The sequence below is a fragment of the Hesperophylax consimilis genome, chromosome 12 (assembly GCF_061612785.1).
Source record: "Hesperophylax consimilis isolate HC1 chromosome 12, BYU_Hcon_1.0, whole genome shotgun sequence".
NCBI lineage: Eukaryota > Metazoa > Arthropoda > Insecta > Trichoptera > Limnephilidae > Hesperophylax > Hesperophylax consimilis.
Genome location: NC_142847.1, coordinates 23,530,877 through 23,554,257, shown reverse-complemented (window position 1 = coordinate 23,554,257; position 23,381 = coordinate 23,530,877). Strand labels below are relative to the sequence as shown.

Below are 23,381 nucleotides of genomic sequence, written 5' to 3'. Positions count from 1 at the left end.
AAATAAAATGTAAGCTTCAATGCAGATATTATATTAAATAACTGTTCGTCGGGAATATTTCGATTGTTATAATTTATTATGTATTTTTTGACAAGTTTAATGAGATTCAATTTTTTAAGCAATTGTAATCAAATTATTTGCCATTTTGTTGATGTGTGACAGTAGATTTTTGAAAGTGGTACATCTTCCAGCTGAAAACCAGGCGAATGACAAGAGTCATGTCAAACTTAGCAATGCTTCTGTGCGAATACTGTGTTCTACTCAACTCTATCACATAGAGAACCCAAAAATATTTATTTTTTTACATCTGAATTTTCCATAAACTTAAAATGGTTAAAAAAAACTTATGGAACTGGATCTACGCTTCGACGCATATTAAAAGACATTAAATAACTGATATCAATCCCCTAGCAAGTAATTTTTTTAAATTGCTACTTTGGACTCGATTTACCCGAAAAAGAAAGCTCAAATCAATTAAAATTATACCACAAAATTGACTCAAAATAATTTTATTATATTCACCAGTTTACCACTTGAACTACGGGTTTCCGGACACCGTGTATAGGTACCTACTACCAAATACTGACTATTACCTAGTACCGACATGTTTTTACAGTTGCTATGGAGACGCACACATACTTGAGATTGTTTACATCCATAGCAACCTAACATTGCTAACATTTATAAAAATATATTTATTTTGAGAGGGCAACTCATTTTACTTCACCAATAATGGCATTAGAATCTGTCAAGGATCTGGAAATATTCGGTGTTATTGGATATGATGGTAAAACATAAAATTATTTACTTAAATCAAATAGTAAAAGGTTTAATTTTGTATTGAAACTGAATTTATTTGATAGGCACGACACTCAACGGTCTCAAAACCCACCCTGATCAGAATTACGTGATATATGCAATGGGGAATAAGGTCTGCATCCTGAACTGGTACACCAAGAAGATAACATTTCTTCATGGACATTCCAACATTGTGTCTGCGTTGGCCATTTCGCCCAAAGGCACCTATATCGGCTCCGGACAGATAAATCACATCGGATTCAAGGGGCCTGTCATCCTCTGGAACTTTAGTAATAGAACTATGAAGGCTAAACATGAACTGCACAAGGTTTTTAATTATTTCAATCACTATGTAAATAAAAACGTTAATGTTTGTTTATTCATTGCTGCTTAATGATTGCTCTGAAATTTTGACACACTGTTGCATTCGAATACGCAGGTAAAAACATGCTTTTTAATAAAACAGCGCCATCCGTGGACGTAAAAGCAATACGCGCTATTGTTTTTCTATCTGCACAGACAGACTAAGCCACATCAATGCGTGGCGGGATACACATACATAGTTTATTAACATAATTCATGAGCCCAATATTCAAAAACACATATGTAGTAGGTGATATGTAGAATGGGTAAAAATACAATTCCCAATTTTACATGAGAAGCTTTTTAAACTCACACATTACTTGGTGAGTTGTTTATTAATAACAATTAAAAAATTACACAAAAACATGTGAAACAGCTATTACAAAACAAACCATTTTATTACGAAACAGGTGCGGGTAGAAGCTCTGGTTTTCTCCTGCGATGAGTCCCTAATGATATCCATCGGAGGCCGGGACTGCGGCCAGATCGTAGTGTGGGACACCAACCTCAACCAAGCCATGTGCACCGTGACCGCCGCCAAGGTCACCTCCGGGGATGCCGTCACTATAGCCGCAATGAACAAGAGGCCTAACTGCTTTCTCACTGGAGGAGATGGTAAATCTTTAATTGCTAATCTGGAGTCCACATTTTTCTTCCCATTTTCCTGGCAAGAGTTATCTATCATGCATCACGCGCTACTCAGGTGCTATTTGAGACGTATCAGTCATATTACATCACACAGCATTAGCACATTGAACTGTAAATAGGTAACAGCATCCTATTTCAGGAACATCGATTAGGAGTGGAGGTTTTGATAAATGGTTGGCAAATAACTTAATTTGTTGCCATTCGTTTTTCCTTTTGATAAATAATTTCCTTCATCAGGAGAATATTAAAATTGTCCTGATGAACGAAGATAGCTTCCGAAACCGGTAGAGCAATAATTATTGAAAACAAATTTATGTGTTTATATTATAATTATGGTGAGCCAAAAATTAAACCTTTTTTTTATTTTTTATATTTTCAATAATATTGTTATTGGGTTTATAAAAACAGTTTATTTTTAAACAAGTTCTGCTGTGTAATTATTATTACGCGTGACAGCTGTTTCGCCCTCTGAAGGCATTATCTAACTGTGGGTAGCCCACTTACAGACGATACATTTATATTATTTCTAGGTAGGTATTTTAATTTCATTTACTGATTTCTTAATTGATTTCTAAGTAAAATATTAAAAATTATTAATGGTTATCACCCCAGCAAAGTTTCCCCAATTAGTGTAATGTTTAAATTTGACTGAATGTCTTTATGTTAGTTATTCCCAAACGATGACTCATAGGGTTATTTTAATAGCATAATTAAGTACTTCATAGTGCACTCATATTTGCATTAGGTTTGAAGATATCTAGTAGGGGTGAACGAATTATATTTGTTTGTTCATTAATTAGAATAGCTTTCGGATTATTAGAGTTTTTGTTAATTTCTAACTGCTCTAAAAGATTCAGTTTACGGCCTTTATTTTGTACGTGTAACGGAGTTGGTTTATTATTATCATTAAGTAAGTGATTTTCATCTAGGAGATGTTTGGCAAATTGAGATTGCATTTTATTATTATTTTTAAAAGATCTTATATGTTCTTTAAACCTAGTGTTAAAGGACCGGCCCGTTTGTCCAACATAAACAGCGTTGCATTCGTCACACTGGAGTTTATAAATGCCACTATTTTGTAATTTGAGTACCTTACTTTTTGAGTTTTTGAGAGATGATCCTAAGTTGTTATTTGTGCGGAAGGCAATATCTAAGCCACACTTTTTGAGGACTTTGGCAATTTTATTAGATGTCTGTCCGATGAATTCTAAACACCCGAATTTATTATTCGTCTTATTATTAGTCGCTGGGTAAATTAATTTAAGGTTATTTTTGTGTTTGTTATTATTAATTATTTTTTCAATGTCTCTACCCTTGAAGCCATTATTTTTAGCAATAGTTAGGATTGTATTTTTTTCCTTCTCGTATGCTTTCTTGTCTAAAAATAATGTCCAAAGTCCTCAAAAAGTGTGGCTTAGATATTGCCTTCCGCACAAATAACAACTTAGGATCATCTCTCAAAAACTCAAAAAGTAAGGTACTCAAATTACAAAATAGTGGCATTTATAAACTCCAGTGTGACGAATGCAACGCTGTTTATGTTGGACAAACGGGCCGGTCCTTTAACACTAGGTTTAAAGAACATATAAGATCTTTTAAAAATAATAATAAAATGCAATCTCAATTTGCCAAACATCTCCTAGATGAAAATCACTCACTTAATGATAATAATAAACCAACTCCGTTACACGTACAAAATAAAGGCCGTAAACTGAATCTTTTAGAGCAGTTAGAAATTAACAAAAACTCTAATAATCCGAAAGCTATTCTAATTAATGAACAAACAAATATAATTCGTTCACCCCTACTAGATATCTTCAAACCTAATGCAAATATGAGTGCACTATGAAGTACTTAATTATGCTATTAAAATAACCCTATGAGTCATCGTTTGGGAATAACTAACATAAAGACATTCAGTCAAATTTAAACATTACACTAATTGGGGAAACTTTGCTGGGGTGATAACCATTAATAATTTTTAATATTTTACTTAGAAATCAATTAAGAAATCAGTAAATGAAATTAAAATACCTACCTAGAAATAATATAAATGTATCGTCTGTAAGTGGGCTACCCACAGTTTGATAATGCCTTCAGAGGGCGAAACAGCTGTCACGCGTAATAATAATTACACAGCAGAACTTGTTTAAAAATAAACTGTTTTTATAAACCCAATAACAATATTATTGAATATATAAAAAATAAAAAAATAAAATGGAGTTCTACAAATTAAACTTAATAACAATAAATAAATTAAATGCTTTCTTTCAATGGATTCTTCTTTTTATTTAGTTTAAAGATTACACACATGCCATATAATATACTTTGTATTTTTGAGAGTAAATGAATTATTGGTATACATATCTTGTAAAAATGTTGCACTAAACTTGAAGTTAATACAAGCTGCTGGTTTTCATATTCTTAACTTAATAAATAAAAATAATATTTTTTTAGTGGTACTCCACTACTTGATTCGAACGGCATTCTAGAAGTTTATGCTTTTTCCAAACAAGCTTCTTGGATGTTCTTTCATTTTTTAATTTTAGTTTGGCAATATCTACATAGCAACCAAAATGTTCGAGAAGCTTTTTCACCTTATAAAAGCGACGGCGTGAAGAAACTCGACAGTCAGTCAGCCATTAGTCGTTCAACAATTTACAAGACTTCGCGAGTGACAACACGCGCTCCTCCGCGGCGCGCGGGGCGATAAAACCTGGCTTTGTACGGTTCGATCATGGACTCCATCGGGATCAACACAGCGCACTGGCCCCGATCACAGCGTCCTGGTTCCAGCACATCTGACCAGCGCTAGATCCACGCATCTAGACCACGAGGCATCCTCGCCGGTCTATGCCATCTACCGCACAACCGCCGACCAGATCCACCGCGCCTTTCGGCTACCCTGTTCAGCACTAGAGCACCCGGAAGACCCACGCTCTTCACCAGTTCCTGACAGTCAACGAGTCCGGTCACCAGCTGCGGCGTCGACTCACTGACCCGCGCTTGACCAGCACTTCACCGCCTGCATCCGGAGTCTTCATCATCAGTCCTCAAGTCATCTCACATATGGAAACCTGACTCAAATAAAACACTGTGACCTTCACATCATCTTTCATTTCGTGCTTCCTCACCAGATCCCCAAATATTGTAATGTTAAAAAAATGAGTTTCTGAAGACCATTACAATCGCCTTCGTTCTATTATACATCTAGTCTTCTCCAGTTTTGTCTGATTTATCAGTTTTAAACCCTTTAGTTTCTTTTGCAGGAACTCTTCGATTGTGGGCATTCGATTCAGTCAAAAAGGCTATTTCGTTTTTGGATATAACGTTAGCAAAACTGAAAAGATATATCAACTGCATGACGGTCAGCGCTGACGATACAATCGCTTATTGCGGGACTTCGTAAGTATTTACATATTAACAACATTCACTTTTTGTAAAATTAACTGAATAATCATCTAAACTGAAAAAATCTTTAAAATATCGTTTTGACATTCTCTCATTTTTAGGTCAGGAGACATTATTAAAATAACTCTCGGCTATGATGCAAACTCAGAAAGTGATCATCCAGGTACTCCGCCAGCCATGATCACATGCAGTGCCAAATGTGGAACTTGGAAGAAAGGAGCGTTGAGGCCAGAAATTGATTGTTACAGCTCCGGTAAAACAAACCGTTTTTAAATACATTACATTTTATAAATTTATTTAAAACATGCATGTTGACCAACATTAGTGAAATGCTTTTTTCAGGTGTCCGTTGTATTATTCTCATGCAAAATGGTACCATAGTGGTAGGTGCAGGGGATGGAACAGTTGACATCATCGAGGAAGTGGTCTGGAAAACTGCTGTGCCAAAGGGAAGACTTTGCACACCGGTGTCTCCCAATTTCAGGGTTGTAAGAAAATTATTTATGTAATTGTGTAATGAAAATTTATGTAATGAAATTAAAGAGAGATGATAAATCTGTCAATGAGGTTTTAATTAATATTGATCATGGGTTATTTCTTTTGCAGTTGAAAACATACAAGTTTAATTCTTCAATTACATCGATTCAATTCATGGATTTCCCTGGCCCAAAAGACACCAAAGTACCGCATCTCCTCATAGGAACCCACAGATGTGAGGTGTATTCTCTCAACATGGCATTTGATGTGAAGCTGTTACTGACTTGTCATCACTCGGCTGTTAATGATATAGCATTTCCTCTGTAAGATTTTGTTTATTTTCAATATGCAATTTATTCATAAGACTTGTATGTGAGTGAGGAAATGTTTTTCAAGAATCTACCTTCATGTTTAATATGAATGGAGAACATTTATATTATTTTATGTTGTTTGCAGAGGAATGTCTGATGTTTTCGCAACAGCTGGGAGTGGAGACATACGAGTATGGGCCCTGCATTCTCGCTTGGAACTCTTACGCATTCAAGTCCCCAACTTTATATGCTCCAGCGTTTTGTTCTCCGGTGACGGGAAATCTATTGCATCGGGTAAATATCAAACATCTCAGTTGTAGTACATGTTGTAATAATTTACTCAAGTGAATTTGAAGTTTCGAGAAAAAATTGTGGGTGCGATTCATGATAAGGCACACAAATATACTTTCATTGATTTTTATTTTCCGATTTTTAAAAGGTTGGAATGATGGGTGTATTCGGGCCTTCACTCCTATAACTGGCCGTCTGATGTACTGCATCCTGAATTGCCACAACAAAGGAACATCAGCCCTGGCTATGACAGATGATGGGAAGATTATGATATCTGGAGGATGCGAAGGACAGGTAAGACCTGTCTTACTAAAACAACAGGCACTTTCATCACTTTGAAAATTTTGTTTCGATTCATTCGAAAATTCTAAGATATTCTTAGATATATTTAGATATTTTTAGAAGATATATATTTTTTGTCATATTTTTGAAACCATTGCGATATTTTGCATAGAGCTATTCAATTAGAGGCACTATTGTGTACTAATATCTTATCATATATATTCTACCATTCTATCGCGATAAGTGGGGTATGGAGATCGGATTCAGTAGTTTTAGTTTAGGTCAGAAGCCAAAGAAACTTACAAACTTTGTGTCATAATATCACAATTTTGACTGATGATATCAAAATTCTGACGGAGAGTGGACTCAGTGTTGTGTTTTATTGTTAATATATGGATTCATTAACTACCGCAGACTTACTTAAAATAACTTAAGACATCATATAGTTTCTTTGTGCAAAAATACTACTGAAATATTAAAAAGATGTTTCATCAGAAATGCAAAACATCAAAGTCAACGGAACTTTCAGAGTTGCTGTGTTTGAAAAAAAATCATCATCAAATTTTATGTAAAATAAATAAAAAATATAGTGAACCGCACATTTTTTGTAGTGACGTAACGAGATAAAAAATGGATTTAATTATTAAAAATAGGTTTCTAATTTTTTTAGTAACATTTCCGAAATCTTATTGGAAATATCTATTTATCCACACGATTTTTCAGTCAGTTATTATTTATAAGTCATTTTAAAACATATTCAAGTGTCCAGAGGCGGCTCCAGGGATCCAGAAGTGGAAGGTCAGTCGAAAAAAAATCAATCTGAAATGTTAATACATACTTATTGCTAATGCGTAGTGAATATTATAAAAACGCCAATGTATTTAATTAATTTGCCAGCACCCACCTTATTCTGAAGCCGGTAGTACAATATTGGTTAATTCAAGTTTATTTATTTACTCATTAATGTTACAAATTAATGTTTTTACAAATTAATGTTTTTTTTTTTAAAGATCTTTTCTTATTAAACGTTTTAATTTTAATTTGTATTCACTCCAAACTCAGTCCATTGTTTATCAGTAGACTTAAAAAGTAAAGAATGAAAGCAAAAGTACCCATACATTCATTTTATTGCACCCGCAAATGCACTGAAAAAATAGATAATTTTTATTTTTAAGCTGTTTATGTTTTTTTCTTGTAACAAACTAATTGTCACTTTATTTGAATACGTCTGTCATGATTCAATGAATTCTTTGCGATTTTTTTCGATATGATATCCACAGAATTTGACATTTAAAATAATTCCATGCAAATTACGTCAACAATGGATAAACAATTTCGCAAACTAATATTCAAGTTCAAGATGGCTATCATTCATAACATAAAAAACTTACGACTGACATTTTTTCACATCTCCCTCTAATACCTTAATAATCTTAGGTCATAGATATCTCTATCTCACCGCGGTCATGTCCGAAAATCCCTTTAAAAAAAATTGTATGATACTAAGCATACGTCAGACATGGTAGTGTGAACCCCTTTGTCTGTGTAGCAAAGAGAAAGAAAGGAGATAGCTTTTGGACAAAACTTGATGTGACCCACGCTAGGTACATACAGTAGCTTCTCATTTAGACGCTAGATGGCACTGGAACTTGCTATAACCGTACGAATATTAAAAATAAATTGATAATCGGGTAGTTTGTTAAATCCTTTTTTATATTAATACTATTGCAGTCATAGACATATGAATATTAGTAGACCTGCCCTAAGTGATTAAAAGCGTATTATCCCCACTCCCCATACCGGTTCCATTGGAGCCGGCTGTGCTCGCGTATGGCCTCAAGTGAAATTTGAAAACGTGACGTCATCATTCTTGTGCGAACTATGGTCGAGGCATCATCGGTTCATTTTACGAAATAACACGGCAAAATGTTGACTTTTGCTATGAAAACTTGTAAAAATAGATGTGAAAAAGAGAATAAACCCAATTGTCGTATTACATTCCATATATAAGCATTATTTTACTTTATTTTAAGCATATTCACATCGTATAATATGGATCAGTTGTAGAAACATAATATACTATCACACCGAGATACGTCTGGACGCGAAACACAAAGCTGGTTGGTTGCTGGGAAGTAAATTATGAACATTTATAAAAGTGTCTTAACTAAATACTTAAACGAAATATTCGACTCTGAAAATAGAACCGAATTTTTTTGCCGAATTTGGACTTCGCAAATTTGTTAATAACGTGGCGAGTAATTTGCGCTCGCATGTAAAAATGTCTATTCATTCAAAAGCAGATTTTACTTTTAAGAAGTAAATGGTGATATTATAATGCGAGATGCCTATTTACTGTCAGATTGATTTATTGACGAATCACAGTCAGCTTCACCCCCTTCGTTCTTCAACAGTTGATTTTACCCCTCGCCGTTATCTTCTCGTCTATTAATTCCTATGTCTGTGATTGCAGTATATTTTGGGAGGTAATTAATCAAAAGACCTCTGTAAATGAGCCGCTATTGCAAGTGACCTATTATTATAACTGTAATTTTATTTATACTAACTGCTTAGATTTAATTTTAGGTGCGGGTGTGGGCAATAGAACCCAAAAGGCAGACATTGAGAGCTGTTCTTAAGGAGCACAAGTGCCCCGTGTCTGCTATAAAGATCAACAGTGCCAATACGGAGGCGGTGAGTGCTGGGACCGATGGCTCCTGCATCATTTGGGACATCATGTGAGTGTTTGTTTAAGTTTCACCGTCACACTCTGTCAATTAACTTTGCCATATCCATAATGTAACAACAGTCTACCACGCTCTTTAAAACTGCAATATCTCCTTGAATACATTTAACATATCGATATTTTAGATATTCCTAAAACACATATTTTTGCAACCATTAAAATATAATTTTTTTTGACAATTCTGTGTAAAGGGAGTGACAGATTATGCTATATAAGTTCAAAGCGTTTTATAAAACTCCATATTGCTTGCTATACAATCTCATACAGAACTGTCACACCTAAAAAGATGATGTGCTATAAGTGTGGACATGGCAATGATACTCGCCATGATCTGCTAGCCAGGGTAAGTATATTTGAAAATTATGCGACCCCCTCTCCTGCCATACATAAAACGCTTTGAACTTATAGCATAATCTGTCACCCCCTTAATGCTGTAGAAATGAAACGTTTATGTGTTAAAACCATGTACCTATGACCGTGTTAAAATCCGAAATGAATGCAAGGCTGATGTAAGCGTGAACATGTAAAGCGAATAAACGAAGAAAAAATAATATATACCGTGGAAGTAATGGTAGAGGAGGTTTAAACTGGTTCAGACTAGTTCGGAACACTCGCTCGCAGTACCCTCGTACATCGCAGGTAGTCCTCTGATAAATTACAGGTATGAGACGGTATATGAATTTGAATGAAGCCAGCAGTGTGTGCCAAGACCATTGAGGTATATATCTCAATGACAAAGACAGAGTTGTGTGGTGATCTTTCCTCTCTGCAAAACCGTGCAGTAACGGTGTGATGGTTGGTTAGGTAGTTATCCAAGACAATACGTCAACCAAAATAATTGCAACCATATGCAACATGTCTCGGAATATTTTTGATTCTTAAAATTAAAACACCATAATGGGTTCAACCTCGTTTTAATTACCTAATAAATTTAAAATTTGCAGAGCAGTTTTTGAATTTTTATTTATGAAAAACAACCATTTGTAAATAAGCACCATCCACTTCTTCACACTCATTTAGCGTGGAAATTGCATTGATTTCGCCTGTGATTCTTCGCTTTGAGGGTATTCTCAAAATATACTTAGAAACTTCACACCGATAGCTGGCGTTATTTTCAATAACACTTTTGACAAGTTGTGCTTTTGAATATTTGAAATATTAACTACATATTCAAAAATAAAACAAAACACCATAATATTGTTTGTTCCATGTGTATCAATACAAAAGTATAATTCAACATACATTTAACCTGCAGCAAAAAGAGAAATTGGAAAATATTTATAACACTAGATTCACAAACAACGATGGTCTAATAGTTCCGAAATACAGACGGTAAAGTACAAACAGATAAAGTACAGACAGATAATGTTGAAATACAATACACCTAAGATATTTAACTCACTGCCGAATATTGTAACTCTATGAATAGGGTTATATGATGAAAAAATGATTACTGATGGAAATGCATTGATATTGTGAATGAAAGATATGTAGATATGAAGATGAGTGTATGGTATAAAATCATAAATTATGTAACCATAATTTATATGCACCTGCTGATAAGACATATGGTTGACTTAGCAGGTTCTTAAAGTATTTATATATTTCTAAACTTTAAATAAGGTTAGGTTAATATCACTTTTCGTGACTTTATATCACTTTTTTAATAGGGTCACTGTTCTGTTTTGTCACAGAACTGAGATACATTGCAATAATTAAATTTTTTCAGAAACATTTGCCGCCGTCAGATCCTGTTTGCCAACACGGTGTTCATGTGCGCGGCGTACCACCCGAGTGGCTGCCAGATCCTGACGGGGGGGACGGACCGCATGGTGGCGTACTGGGAGGCGGGCACGGGCAACCTGGCCCGCGAAGTGGAGGCCTCCCGGAAGGACGCCGTCAATGCAGTGCACATCAACGCAAAGGGGAATCTCTTCGCCACGGGGGGGAATGATCAGAAAGTTAAGGTACGATATTAAAATAGGAGCATTGGAGTAGGCAGAGAGGATAGACTGCCACACAACTCTGTCCAGGGGGGGGGGGGGGGGGGGGGGGGGGGGGGGGGGTTAGGGAGTTCAAACCACCTCAGCCTCAGTATTGTGGAAGAAAATACAATAGAACCTACTCATATAAATAAAGCACCACTTGTAGGATCCGAGCCGGCCGTAGGAGTAGCAGCTTGCCACACAAAATTACATATTGATAGGTGGGTCAAATCCTAGCACTGCAAAGAATGGGAGAGGGCACCTGGTATAAAACAATCCAAAGTACTCATAAAAGAACCAGACCCTAGACGAACCAAAAAACTACTCGATATGGACAGAAACTCACTGAGGGAACTGGTAGGACTATTAACGGGACACTGCCATCTCAGGGGACACATGCAGATATTGGGAGTAGAAAACACCAACAGATGCAGGAAATGTGAAGAGGATGAAGAGACTCCAATTCACCTATGGTGCCAATGTCCTGCCCTGGAGGGTACTAGGCTCACATACCTGGGGAGACATACCAGAAGACATAGCCACATACCCAATGACAACCCTGGTGAATTTTATTAAAGGGACTGGGTTGTTGTTAAAGGATTGAGGTAAAATGGGAGATAGCACAATGGGCCTATGGCCTAAGTGCTCACGGGAACTACGTGTAAACTGTCTCCGCTTTAAAAAAACAAAATACTCATATAAATACATAGTCATATAATTGAACCAGGAGAAATTGCCAATTAACCACTACATTATTAACCATTGTATTGTTTTGAATATCGCCCTTGGGGTGATTTTCTCACGAAAACAGCGCCATACAAATTAATTATACATATATTAATACTCAGTTTCTTTGTTTTATTTGGTCGCTTAAAATTAGGCGAAAATCGACCACTTAACCCCTGAAGTCGATAGGACACTAGGTTCGTTTTGGCGTGCTTGAAAAAAGTTGCCTTTCATTTGTTTCTGGTTCAAGCAAAAAAAGACCGAGACGCCTCTCTGTGGGAAAAGAATTCAAGTTCAATTCAGCGTGCCAAAACGTGAACAGGAGTCAGCCTAATTTTGAGTAAGCTCGAACGGATTCGTACGGCGGGAGATGCCGGCAAAAATTAGAGGAACTCTGGCGGCAGAAACTGGAAGCGCTCGAGGCGCGCCATACTGAAGCGCTTCATTGCGCTTTCTCGCCGCCAGGAGGGCCCCACTCTGGCGAAAAGTCGAGTTGCGGCCGTATAATTGTCGGAGCTTCTCGATTGGGAATCGACGTTTTCCTTCCCTTTCGTGGTCAAGACGAAACCACGTGGTACGATTTATTTATAAAATCTACATGGTCATCCTAATGATTAAATTCCGTCGCAAACACGCAGTCTGCAGGTGAAATTATCGAAAAAAATCATCGTCCGAAGGTTTAGGAACGTTTTTCGGCCGTCCTACAGATGGCGCTCGGTTCAAAATGTCTTACAATAAGCGGCTAAAGTTTTGACATTTGCAATTTGAACCGAAAAATGCCAACAGGCGGGCTTTTGGTTAATCAGAGATAATAGCCGATCGTAGACAAGCAGGGAAATGTTGTGAATTCAAAGAAACAATAAAAACTGTGTAGGTACTTACTTGGCAGTATATTTTTAAAAATCGATAGTGCTTTTGAACGAAATAAAATAAAGTTCGGTAAAAATAATTTGACACGGATACCGTCGCCCCGTAGTGAAAAACTACATCAATAGCGTCACGCAAATTTATAAATTGTACCAAGTAGTAGGAGTAGGAGTAGGAGTAGGAGTAGGAGTAGGAGTAGGAGTAGGAGTAGTAGTTGGAGTAGGAGTAGTAGTTGGAGTAGTAGTAGAAGTAGTAGGAGGAGTAGGAATAGGAGTAGGAGTATGAGTAGGAGTAGTAGTAGAAGTAGTAGGAGGAGTAGGAGTAGGAGTAGGAGTAGGAGTATGAGTATGAGTAGTAGTAGTAGTAGGAGTAGGAGTAGGAGTAGGAATAGGAGCAGGAGTAGGAGTAGGAGTAGGAGTATTAGTAGGAGTAGGAGTAGGAGTAGGAGTAGTAGTAGGAGTAGAAGTAGGAGTAGGATTAGGAGTAGGTGTAGTAGTAGGAGTAGGAGTAGTAGTGGTAGTGGTAGTAGGAGTAGGAGTAGTAGTAGTAGTAGGAGTAAGAGTGGTAGTGGTAGTGGTAGTGGTAGTGGTAGTGGTGGTGCAGGTACCGGGTAGAGGTCATACGAAAAACCGTACATACGATATGGGTATCAAATTACGCGTCTCGACTTACAAAATCCGAATGGCTCAGTGAAAAAATGATCAGAAAGCTCCTTGGCACTTTTTTTTCTCAAAATATTCATTTCTTTCTAAACACAAATATATTTTTATACATTTGTGGTCACACATTCGTTGCTTCATTCACATGCAAACATACATATGACAATTTTAAAAGTTTATAAATTTTGCGTATTTTTGAGGTTAGGTTAGGTTAGAACATTCAAAATAGGTATTAGAATCAAATCACAAACCAGTCTATACAAACCTAGCGTAGCCCACAAACTACTTGAAAACTGGGATATAACTCTTAAAGGGACGCGAGCAGGCGTTATTAAAGGGGCAATTTTTTGTTACAGAAAATAACATGGAAAATAGGTCTTAGAATTAAATCACAAACCAGTCTAAACAAACCTAGCGTAGCCCACATACTATTTGAAAACTGGGATGTAACTCTAAAGGGGACCCGAGCAGGCGTTATTTAAGGGGCAATCTTTTGTTACTTAAAAATTTGTAGTCCCACACCCTCGCCTCATCTACATTCAAATACTACACCACGCGATTAATTTTTACCCATTAGTTGCCTGCAACGGGCGAAAAGCTAGTTATTATTATTATTATAATCATGTGAAAACTGTTTTTCTTTACTTGTTTATAACATCAGAATGATAATTTATTTTTTATTTATTTATTTATTCATTTAAATTTACACACAGTACAATATGATACAAGATATAATTAAAATATTTTGTGATTATCGATTATTGTACCTTATCAAGTCGAAATTATTGGTTCCTAACTAGGCAAATTGCCTGTTTCAAGAAACCAAAAAATATGTGAAAGTAAGTGTGTGATTTGTCTATGTCTATAATATATCTCATTAATGTTTTAATTTGTGATGTTTAATCGTTACAATCTTATGATAGAGTCGAACTTGAGCTGTTGTGTATGTTTCAATTGTGTATGAGCAATAATTAGAATAATGGAAGATATATTATATAGTGTGTGATTAGTCTATGTCTATTTATTATGTGACGTTTTTTAACATTTTTTCAGATTCTCCTCTGCCCAGTCCAATCAACCATTTAGTTATTATTGGGCCTATGTATGAAATATTACAAGTTTTTATGTTTAATTCAGGGGGGATTTTGTTGTACAATTTAGGTCCCAAGTATGTGTGTGTCTTTTGGTACTTTGCCGTATTGCTCGTTGGGATCATAAGGTCATTTCTGATGTGGCTTCTTGTGATGTGTTTATGGTCAATTTTATTAATATTGTCTAGATTTTTATGTACATGGATAATAACCTTTTTTATATAGTTTTGACGAACATCAAGTACATTAAATTGTTTAAAGAGCTCATCGCTAGAGAACCTATATGGTTTGCGCATTATGACTTTAATTATTGATTTCTGGGCCTTCATAAGCGGATCTAGAATTGATCTTCCTGATGCTCCCCAGCCAATGCAACCATACATTAAGAGGGGGTTGCACAGTCCGAAATATATTTTTCTTAGATCTACTTGTCTAATTATGTTTCGCATAATAATAAATTATTCGCATAATAATATTTCGCATAACTTGTCTAATAATGTTTATTTATTTTTATTTTTTCTCATTTGTAAATATATTGCGTAGGTACAAATACTAAATCAATAATTTAACTAATGAAACTTTATTGCTCTAGAACAAGGGGTGACTTGATTGAGACTTTCAAAATTTTATCTGGACATTACAGTTGCCCTAGCATCCAAGAAATCTTGACTACTAATAAAAATATAAATCTCCGTGGACACTAAAAAAAAATTACCAAAACGCCTTTTGCATCTAATCCTAGAAAACACTACCTTGCAAATAGAGTAGTGGATGCTTGGAACAAACTCCCACAACATGTCATCGATGCAACAAATATAAATCAATTCAAAGCTCTATTGGATTCACATTTGGAGAGAAGAAAGGACTTAGTTCAAACTTAAAACAACTCAATTACTGTCAAACTTGTTGTGAAATCAGATATGAGCGCATCAGCAGAATGCTGCCTGCTCATTACGTAATAATAATAACTAGCAGTTAAAAACCCGCTCCGCGGGTTTTTTTCTGCTAGGCCCTGCGGGCGGCACTTAGTTGGGCTTCGCCCATTTTAAGTGATATTAACAACAGTTACATTTAATAGATAGATATTAGGTCATTCACAGAGAGAGGGTGAGTATATATTGTTAAAACACCGAACAGGAAGGAGTTAATGAATAATAACATGCAAAATTTACGCATAATAAGAATGACAGTTGTTTGAATAAATTAAATTTTACGTATTTGTGATGGATTATTTCAAATGAAACACTATTATTGACTACATGTCTACAACTGATATTAACTGTTATCGTACCTAATATAATTTGCTCGCATAGGAGCCTTGCAGTGCTTAAATATGTGTTACAACCGTCAGTGTCTATAAGTTGAATCAATATCGTATAGTTTGTCACAACAATTAAAGATAGTTATAACAAAGTTGACTGAAATAATAGATTATTGCATAGTGATTAATTGTACCCGTGTTTATGAATAAAATGAGGGTAATTGTGCGATGAGATTAGCAGTCGGTTTAATTAAAAGGCGTTAATTTTACTCCAACTGGTGGTAATTCTTTACCTACAACTATTACTGTATCTAATAAAGTTTAAAGTTAGATTATATATACACCTTCATCAGGAGATTAAAAATCTATATACAGGGTGTCCGGAAACTCGTAGTACAAGCGGGAAACTGGTGAATCTACATCACATTTGGAGTCGATTTAGTAGTATATTTTTTTTTAATTTTAGCTTTCGTTATCAAGTAAATCGAGTTTGAAGTTGATTTTTTTTTTTTTTTTTTTAATCAAATTCTTATAAATTATTACTGAAGATCAAAGTACCCAACTAATTAAAACTATTTGAAAGTAAAACAAATGAAGAAACTCGGATTTGAAGCATTATTTTGAAATCACCCTTCATTTAACCCGGTGTAATCATAAAATATTTCTGCTCTGCAGGGTTAAAACATCTGTTATTCAACCCTAAACACCAGAAAAAACTTTAACCCTAAAATAGCCGAAAAATATTTTTTTTTGGTTTTTTTTTTTTTTTTTTGAAAATGCTCAAATCAAAAAACTTTATGTTTTTTTGGGTTCCCCATGTGGTGTAGATTCTCCAGTTTCCCGCTTGTACTACGAGTTTCCGGACACCGTGTATAAAGGTAGATCATTACAACATAGCGCCCCTGAGGTGATATCTCACAAAAGCGGCGCTATGCAAATTGTCCAATAAATAAATAAATATAATGTTTACATTTTATTGTGTATAAACCGAAGTCAAAAATTAAATATAGATTGCAATTGGAAAGAAGAAGTGGAAGGAGGGGGGAGGGGTAAGAGTAGGCTGGGTTTATAAGAATTAGGAATTACAATATCGTTAGACGGGAAAGACCAGTTAAGTGGGAAAATATTTAAAAGAGAGTTTATAAAAAAATTCTTGTTAATTATATCTGCTTTTATATTAACATGTTTCCTATTTTTTAAAAGTATTTTAAGACCTGAAAAAAACAAATAGCATATAACCATAAAACAATGTATTCATAAGACAAATAGTATTTAATAACGGTTATTCTAATAAATTGATAATTGAAATACTAAATAAAAAAATTAAAAATATTCTCTTTAACGGTATTTCTAAAGATAGAAATAAACAATGGCATAGAATTCTGTTTGTGGATAACGATACTTCTAAAATTATATATAAACACAATCCTGGTACTATTCAACTGGCGTTTTACACTAATAACAATGAAGAAACATATTCTTAATAATAAAGATACCAAAAATCAAACAAAAAAATCAGGAGTTTAAAAACTCAATTGGGATGGTTGTAATTTCTTTTACAAAGATAGAACCAATAGAAACTGTTGAGAATAGTTTGGAGCTTGATGAAGTCTTCAAAATAACAGACGCATGGTTTTCGTTTTTACTGCACAAACTGCATTTTTTAATTTATTTAATGTTACGAGATAAAAATTATTCCCGACCCGGGCAAAACACTTTTACAAGTGGTCAATTGACCATAATGACTGCTTGTTACTATTTTTAGGAGAGAAGAAGTTAAAAATCCACTCGGCGAGGCTTTTTATAACCTAATCAAATAACACACACTGACAAGCTAATTATCAAAACAAAACACTGTCAAAGAAAAGTCAATTGGTAATTAAAACACCTGTTTTATCTATAGGCCCTAGTTTTACTTCTGACCGCTAGGTGCTAGGCAGGAGCCTGTAAAATAACTGGTTGTGAACTTAGCTAATAGCTCGTACATTTTTTTGTGTTTGAAGTCAGAACTAAACAACATCTCAGCGCTCTAAATGGAAATAGTGAATCTGAGCTTGCAAATCATCTTTTGAATAATGATCACACTTTCAAAATCAAAAATTCAGGTCTTTAAATACTTCACTCAGGATATTCGCAAATAAATAATTTTGAAATTTTAGAAATTAGAAAAATTGTAAATATAAAATCAGATATAATTAATAAGCAAAAAAATATATAAATAATAATGAAAAATGCCATTACAAAGTGATAAGCTTCCAGAAGAAATCTTATTATTAAACGCTTGTTAATGGTCAAGTAGTCAAGTATTGTGAGCTGCATATTTAAATATTAGCGCCAGGCATTTGGTTCGTTTTTATACCACCAGAGGTGCACTCTGTCGGCCATCTATAGTCGTGCGTATCGGCCATATTGAAAGAACGCGTGATTTTTTTATAAACGTCAAACATAATCACGTAACTGTGGATAATTTTCACTGTAATGTGAAAATTAATCCAATGGATTATGAACTTTCTAAAACATATTTTCTTCGATATTATCCAAAAATTATATGAGCAGAAACGATGCTTTTGAAGAAATCTCGTATTATTATGAGGCGATCCTATTTTAGTATGAAATCGTGTCTTAATTTTCAAGTTAGCTGAATTTACACGAAACAGACAATTTTAATTTGACCAATCAGAGGGCCTACATCGTCCAGACGCTAGGACAATAATACTATCAGATAACATGTGAATAATTATTATTTGTTCTTTAATGTACGGCTGTTTATTTCTTAAAACAATTAATAAATTATCAACCCTGGCACACAAAGGAATAAGATGAAACATACTACATAATAAAGCACAATATCTATGAAAGGTTACAAGAGCTTTCCAGATCGTCTCCTTATCCATAATAATAATAATCTTGATGCTTTAGTTCATTTTTATTTTTAGCTGTGGCAATATCAGGAAGGAATATACAACTACATGGGGACGGGGCACTCTGGGGTTGTCACGGCCGTCTGTTTCGCTCCAAACGGGAAACACCTGGTCAGCTCGAGCGCCTCGGGGGGTGTGTGCATATGGAAAATCCCTGATGTTAGTATTCATAGAGTTATACTTCGGCCCCTTAGAGTCAAAAAAACGTAACTCAATTTTTATCGATTTTGAGTTACGGATGGTAAAATGAATTACTATTTTATATTTATAAGATGGTTCAGAAGCACAAAATACCATCCTTTAACTAAATGAGAAGAAATTATTAATATGTTTCGTTTGTTTAAAAGTATACAACACTGATTAATTGAGAACTATGTTTTCTTGCTCTCCTGTAAAGTGGAGAAAAATGAGATACGTTTTTTTTGACCCTAAGGGGCCGACTTGTTACTTTTACTTACATAACATGGTTTGACTGAATAGTTTGTGTGTTTTTTGTAGATAATGTTATTTGACTTTAAGCCCTCGAACTGTGAATTTGTGTTCCGCTCTTGTCAGTTTAATTTAATTTGTATTATATGTACACACAGTTGTAGTTGTTAGTTAAAATTGCCTATCTTAAATAACTGTCACCGCGTAAAGGTTATCTTCTGGTCATGGAAAGCATAACGATAAATAATACTTCAGTTCTTGACTCCATTTCTAGGGTATCCTGCCTGTGTCACTTAGCATCTAGCACCTAGTCATGCAATCATACCGTACAACAAGTGCACTAAAACTGTATTTGTATATACAGCATAATATATTATTATAATGCTACTGTCCCGCCAATAAGATCCTCATTGTAGAATCTCTTTCTGTTGTCGCTTATAAGTTTTAGGAAGAGGTTACAAGGTAGCATCAGAGGTATACATTTAAAAGATTGTTTTATTTTCCATGTGACATTAGATGTATTTGGAAGCTCCCACAACGGATAGAACAGAAGTATCGCAGGCTTCAAAGAAGGAGAAGAAGGAGCCGTATGTATTTGGGCCCAACAAGGTGGAGAACATTTCCACCATGAACACCTCCCGAAGCAGTGTCATCACCACCAGCCCCTGCTCCTGCCGGGAGAAGTCTGCCGAACCTGATACTAAGAAAGGTATGATAAAATAAATAATTTCCCAACTAACCGATAGCTATATTTAGGTCTCATCGCTCTAGGCCTTGAGCGATGGCTGCCTAAATTTAGGTAGACGACTTTTTCGAATTTATTTTTAAATTTCCGCAAACAGCTCAATTATAAAAGCTACAAAAATGGGATAAACGATGAAATATAGGTAGACGCATTGGCTTTAAACCGTAGTAAGCAGTTTATATGTTTCTGTATTAATATTCGGCGGTATGATTTCTTTGAACGAGCGCTGCCGAATCCAAATCCGAATGCTCGGAAATCGCCATCGCTTGAGGCATTTATTTTGTAAATACCCCATCTCTCGAGTGGATGTTTATGCATGTATTGATTTTTCGCAATACTTTGAGTCTAACGGACGGGTTGTTACGGAAAATTTGAACAATTCTTCAAATTTCAATGTTCATTTTCGGGTTCTGTGAAAGTCCCATTCAAGTTCTGTTACTATATCATTATAGGCTAGCTGCTTGACAGAACTGAAATAATAAAAAAACTTGAAAAATCTTTCACAGAACTTGAAAATTAACTTTGAATTTTGAGGAATTGTTCAAAATTTCTGAAACAACCCGTCCTCACAGTCACCAAACTAGACGTATAAAAAAACAATTGATTTTTGACAATTTTGAATCTCTTTTTCAAAGATATTTCTCGTCCGCCCCTTTTTAGGAAAACTCCACTGCTTTTTTTTATAAATAACGACAATGCTACACAATTACATAGTATAACACCTTAGAACTGAAATTTAAAGGTGATTATTTAATGTTTTTTTTTAAATACTAAGGACGGGTTGTTTAACAGAATTTGAACAATTCATCAAATTTCATAGTTAATTTTCAAGTTCTGTGAAGGTTCCATTCATGTTCTATTATTATATCGTTATTAGCCAGTTGCTTGGTAATAACTTGGATAGAACCTTCACAGAATATGAATATTGACTTAGAAATTTGATATTGTTCAAATTCTGTGAAACAACCCGTCCTTAGTTAAATAACTGTCTTAGGTATGAGTCTTCCGACCTTTTCAGCTCTATTGTCCTCGCTGCCCCCTTACTATTAACTTTCACTGACCCCCTGTTGCCCCTGAGACCATTACCACCCCTGGGTCTCTCCGGCACCCCCAGAAGTGTGATACATATTGTCCAGTTTGGGAATTACTGCTCTGCACTGTACTGATAACCTTTGCAGCGCAATCTATCCCACCATGTGGCACCTTTTACACAATGTAAATATTTGGGTGAAAGTTTGTGGATCATATTATGCTACATCTGCATACGGGGATAGCCACTGATGTATGTACATATTATGCAATAGCCGTGTAGATTAAGTTAAGACAATATTATTTATTATTTTTATAAGCAATAATTATTAGCCTGAAACACTCATCCACATTGAAAATCTCCTGATAAAAGATACATGACGCCAACGTGACTTGAACCCGTGTTCTTTCGATTTCCGGTCGACAGCTCTGACCACTGGGCTATGGCGGCTTATCTCTTATCCGCGAAATAATTCAATATATTCTAGTGTTTCATTCAACAATTACTGCTTATTACATTTTTTCACCTGAAAACAACCAACTTTATTTTATATGACAAAGGCATTGTAAGTGCTAACTCTCTCACTAGATGGCGTTGAGACAAATTGTCTACATTTTTTGGCGAAGATACTTGAACTTGTCAAATATTAATTATTATTTTTTGGTAAACTAATGTTTAAGACAAGATTTTTTTATGCATAGCACAAAGGGTTTCAATTATTTTTATAAGCAATAATTATTAGCCTTCAGGCTCTTCAAAATCTTGTCTTAAACATTAGTTTACCAAAAAATATATTATTTATTGTTTGTTTCAGGCGATGGTGATTTATCCAGTCGATCATCTTCAACCACCTGCTCCAAAAGTTGTAATTTAAAACAGAACTTGCAGAACAAGCCTTCCTCGCATTCGTCCAAAGCTTCCTGCACATCCAGCAAGCCACCATCTGCCAGAGATGGATGAAAAATTAAAACACAACATCCATTGTTTTATGATAATTTTCTTTACAATTTATAACTTTATTTAATTTGAATTGATTGACACTATATGTATTTTTGTTCCTTTACTAAAGTCAGTTTATATGAAACATAATTCTAGCATAAGCTTGTATTCCTTTTTTTTTTAACCCCTTCGCCTCAGAGTGTCGATCTATCGGCGTAAACTTTTTAGTATAAAAGACAATGACATAGAAAACACCACAAAACAAGGAAAGTCAATTAGATAAACGTTTTGTTATAAAATAAATAAATTTGCTACATATTATTCTTCAAAATTGTTGTTTTAAGCTGAAAAATGAGACCAAAAAGTAGATTAGCCATTAAAGTAGATCGAATAAAATAAAGATATAAAAAATTGATTGAATAAAGTAGGGAGCTAGCTATAATACTTCCACGCATCATAATTATGTCTTAACTAGCAATGAAAAGGTATCACATTTTTCATCAGTTGTTTTAAAGCGGGGTCTCCTACGACCATGTCCACAAACAATACGTCAAACATTAGCGCAATTTTGTTTTTGTCCACATTCCGTCTCCTTCCTTTGTTGAAACATTGGGACTTGATGGGCATGGCCATAGACATTTTGTCATTATTTTGTAGATGTCTGATGAGGAAGACATGAGGCCCCTAGAAACAAAGACGGAAGTGTCCACCAAACGTCAAAAATGAGTTGAATATGCAGTTTTATAGAGAAAGGTTCACTCTATCTCGAGAATATATCTTTTTTTAATATAATTGTCATTAAACCATAGTATTTTGGCTTTGAAGTTTTGTTGTAACAAATACGGCAGTGTCCACCTCCTTCCGAAACAAAAGCTGCAGTTTTTCAAATAGCCAATCAGGATCCTTTATTCATAATGGCGGCCGTACTTGAATTCATACAAACTCGTGCGGAAACGTCAGTGAATCGTGTAGTGAAAAGTTGTTATTTTTTGTGGAAATAACCATTTATTGTTAGTGGACATCAAATATTCCAAGAATGGAAACTTTCCCCGATATATTGCCACCGGAATCAGTGAGAAAACGTGTCAAACAACCGCATAAATGGAAGGCAAACATCGCCAAGAAAAAAAGGTAAACAGCCATCATGTTGTAGGCAAATGTCAAAATATGACATTTTCAGATTTATCTGAATTTGTTCACAATTTTTTTTGCAAGGAACTGGATTGAATCGGCTAGGCCAGGGGTTCCAGGGGAAAACAAAACAAAACAGCAAGTGTCCAAGCAAGATGGTCAAAATGATTGAAACAAAACAGCAAGTGTCCAAGCAAGATGGTCAAAATGATTGAAACAAAACAGCAAGTGTCCAAGCAAGATGGTCAAAATGATTGAAACAAAACAGCA

The 23,381-nt window shown here is 35.0% G+C and overlaps 1 protein-coding gene across 1 annotated transcript; it reads left to right on the top strand.

Moving 5' to 3' along the window:
* Positions 1 to 732: 732 nt before the first annotated feature.
* On the top strand, positions 733 to 22,089 carry LOC149419341 (cilia- and flagella-associated protein 52). The gene is made up of 14 exons (XM_089637786.1): positions 733 to 787; positions 864 to 1,126; positions 1,572 to 1,776; positions 5,079 to 5,214; positions 5,322 to 5,473; positions 5,563 to 5,708; positions 5,827 to 6,020; positions 6,154 to 6,302; positions 6,448 to 6,593; positions 9,168 to 9,319; positions 11,057 to 11,294; positions 18,853 to 18,996; positions 19,783 to 19,975; positions 21,856 to 22,089. Exons 1-14 carry the CDS (start codon positions 733 to 735, stop codon positions 21,999 to 22,001), a joined length of 2,319 nt encoding a protein of 772 aa, XP_089493912.1. The 3' UTR covers positions 22,002 to 22,089.
* The last annotated feature ends 1,292 nt before the right edge of the window (positions 22,090 to 23,381 follow it).

What these genes read in the sequence shown, in the direction of transcription:
- LOC149419341 (XM_089637786.1), top strand. Translation starts at nt 733, where the DNA reads ATGGCATTAGAATCTGTCAAGGATCTGGAAATATTCGGTGTTATTGGA. An exon ending in CGGTGTTATTGGATATGATG is followed by an intron (nt 788 to 863) that starts GTAAAACATAAA and finishes TTTATTTGATAG; the next exon opens with GCACGACACTCAACGGTCTC. An exon ending in ATCGCTTATTGCGGGACTTC is followed by an intron (nt 5,215 to 5,321) that starts GTAAGTATTTAC and finishes TCTCATTTTTAG; the next exon opens with GTCAGGAGACATTATTAAAA.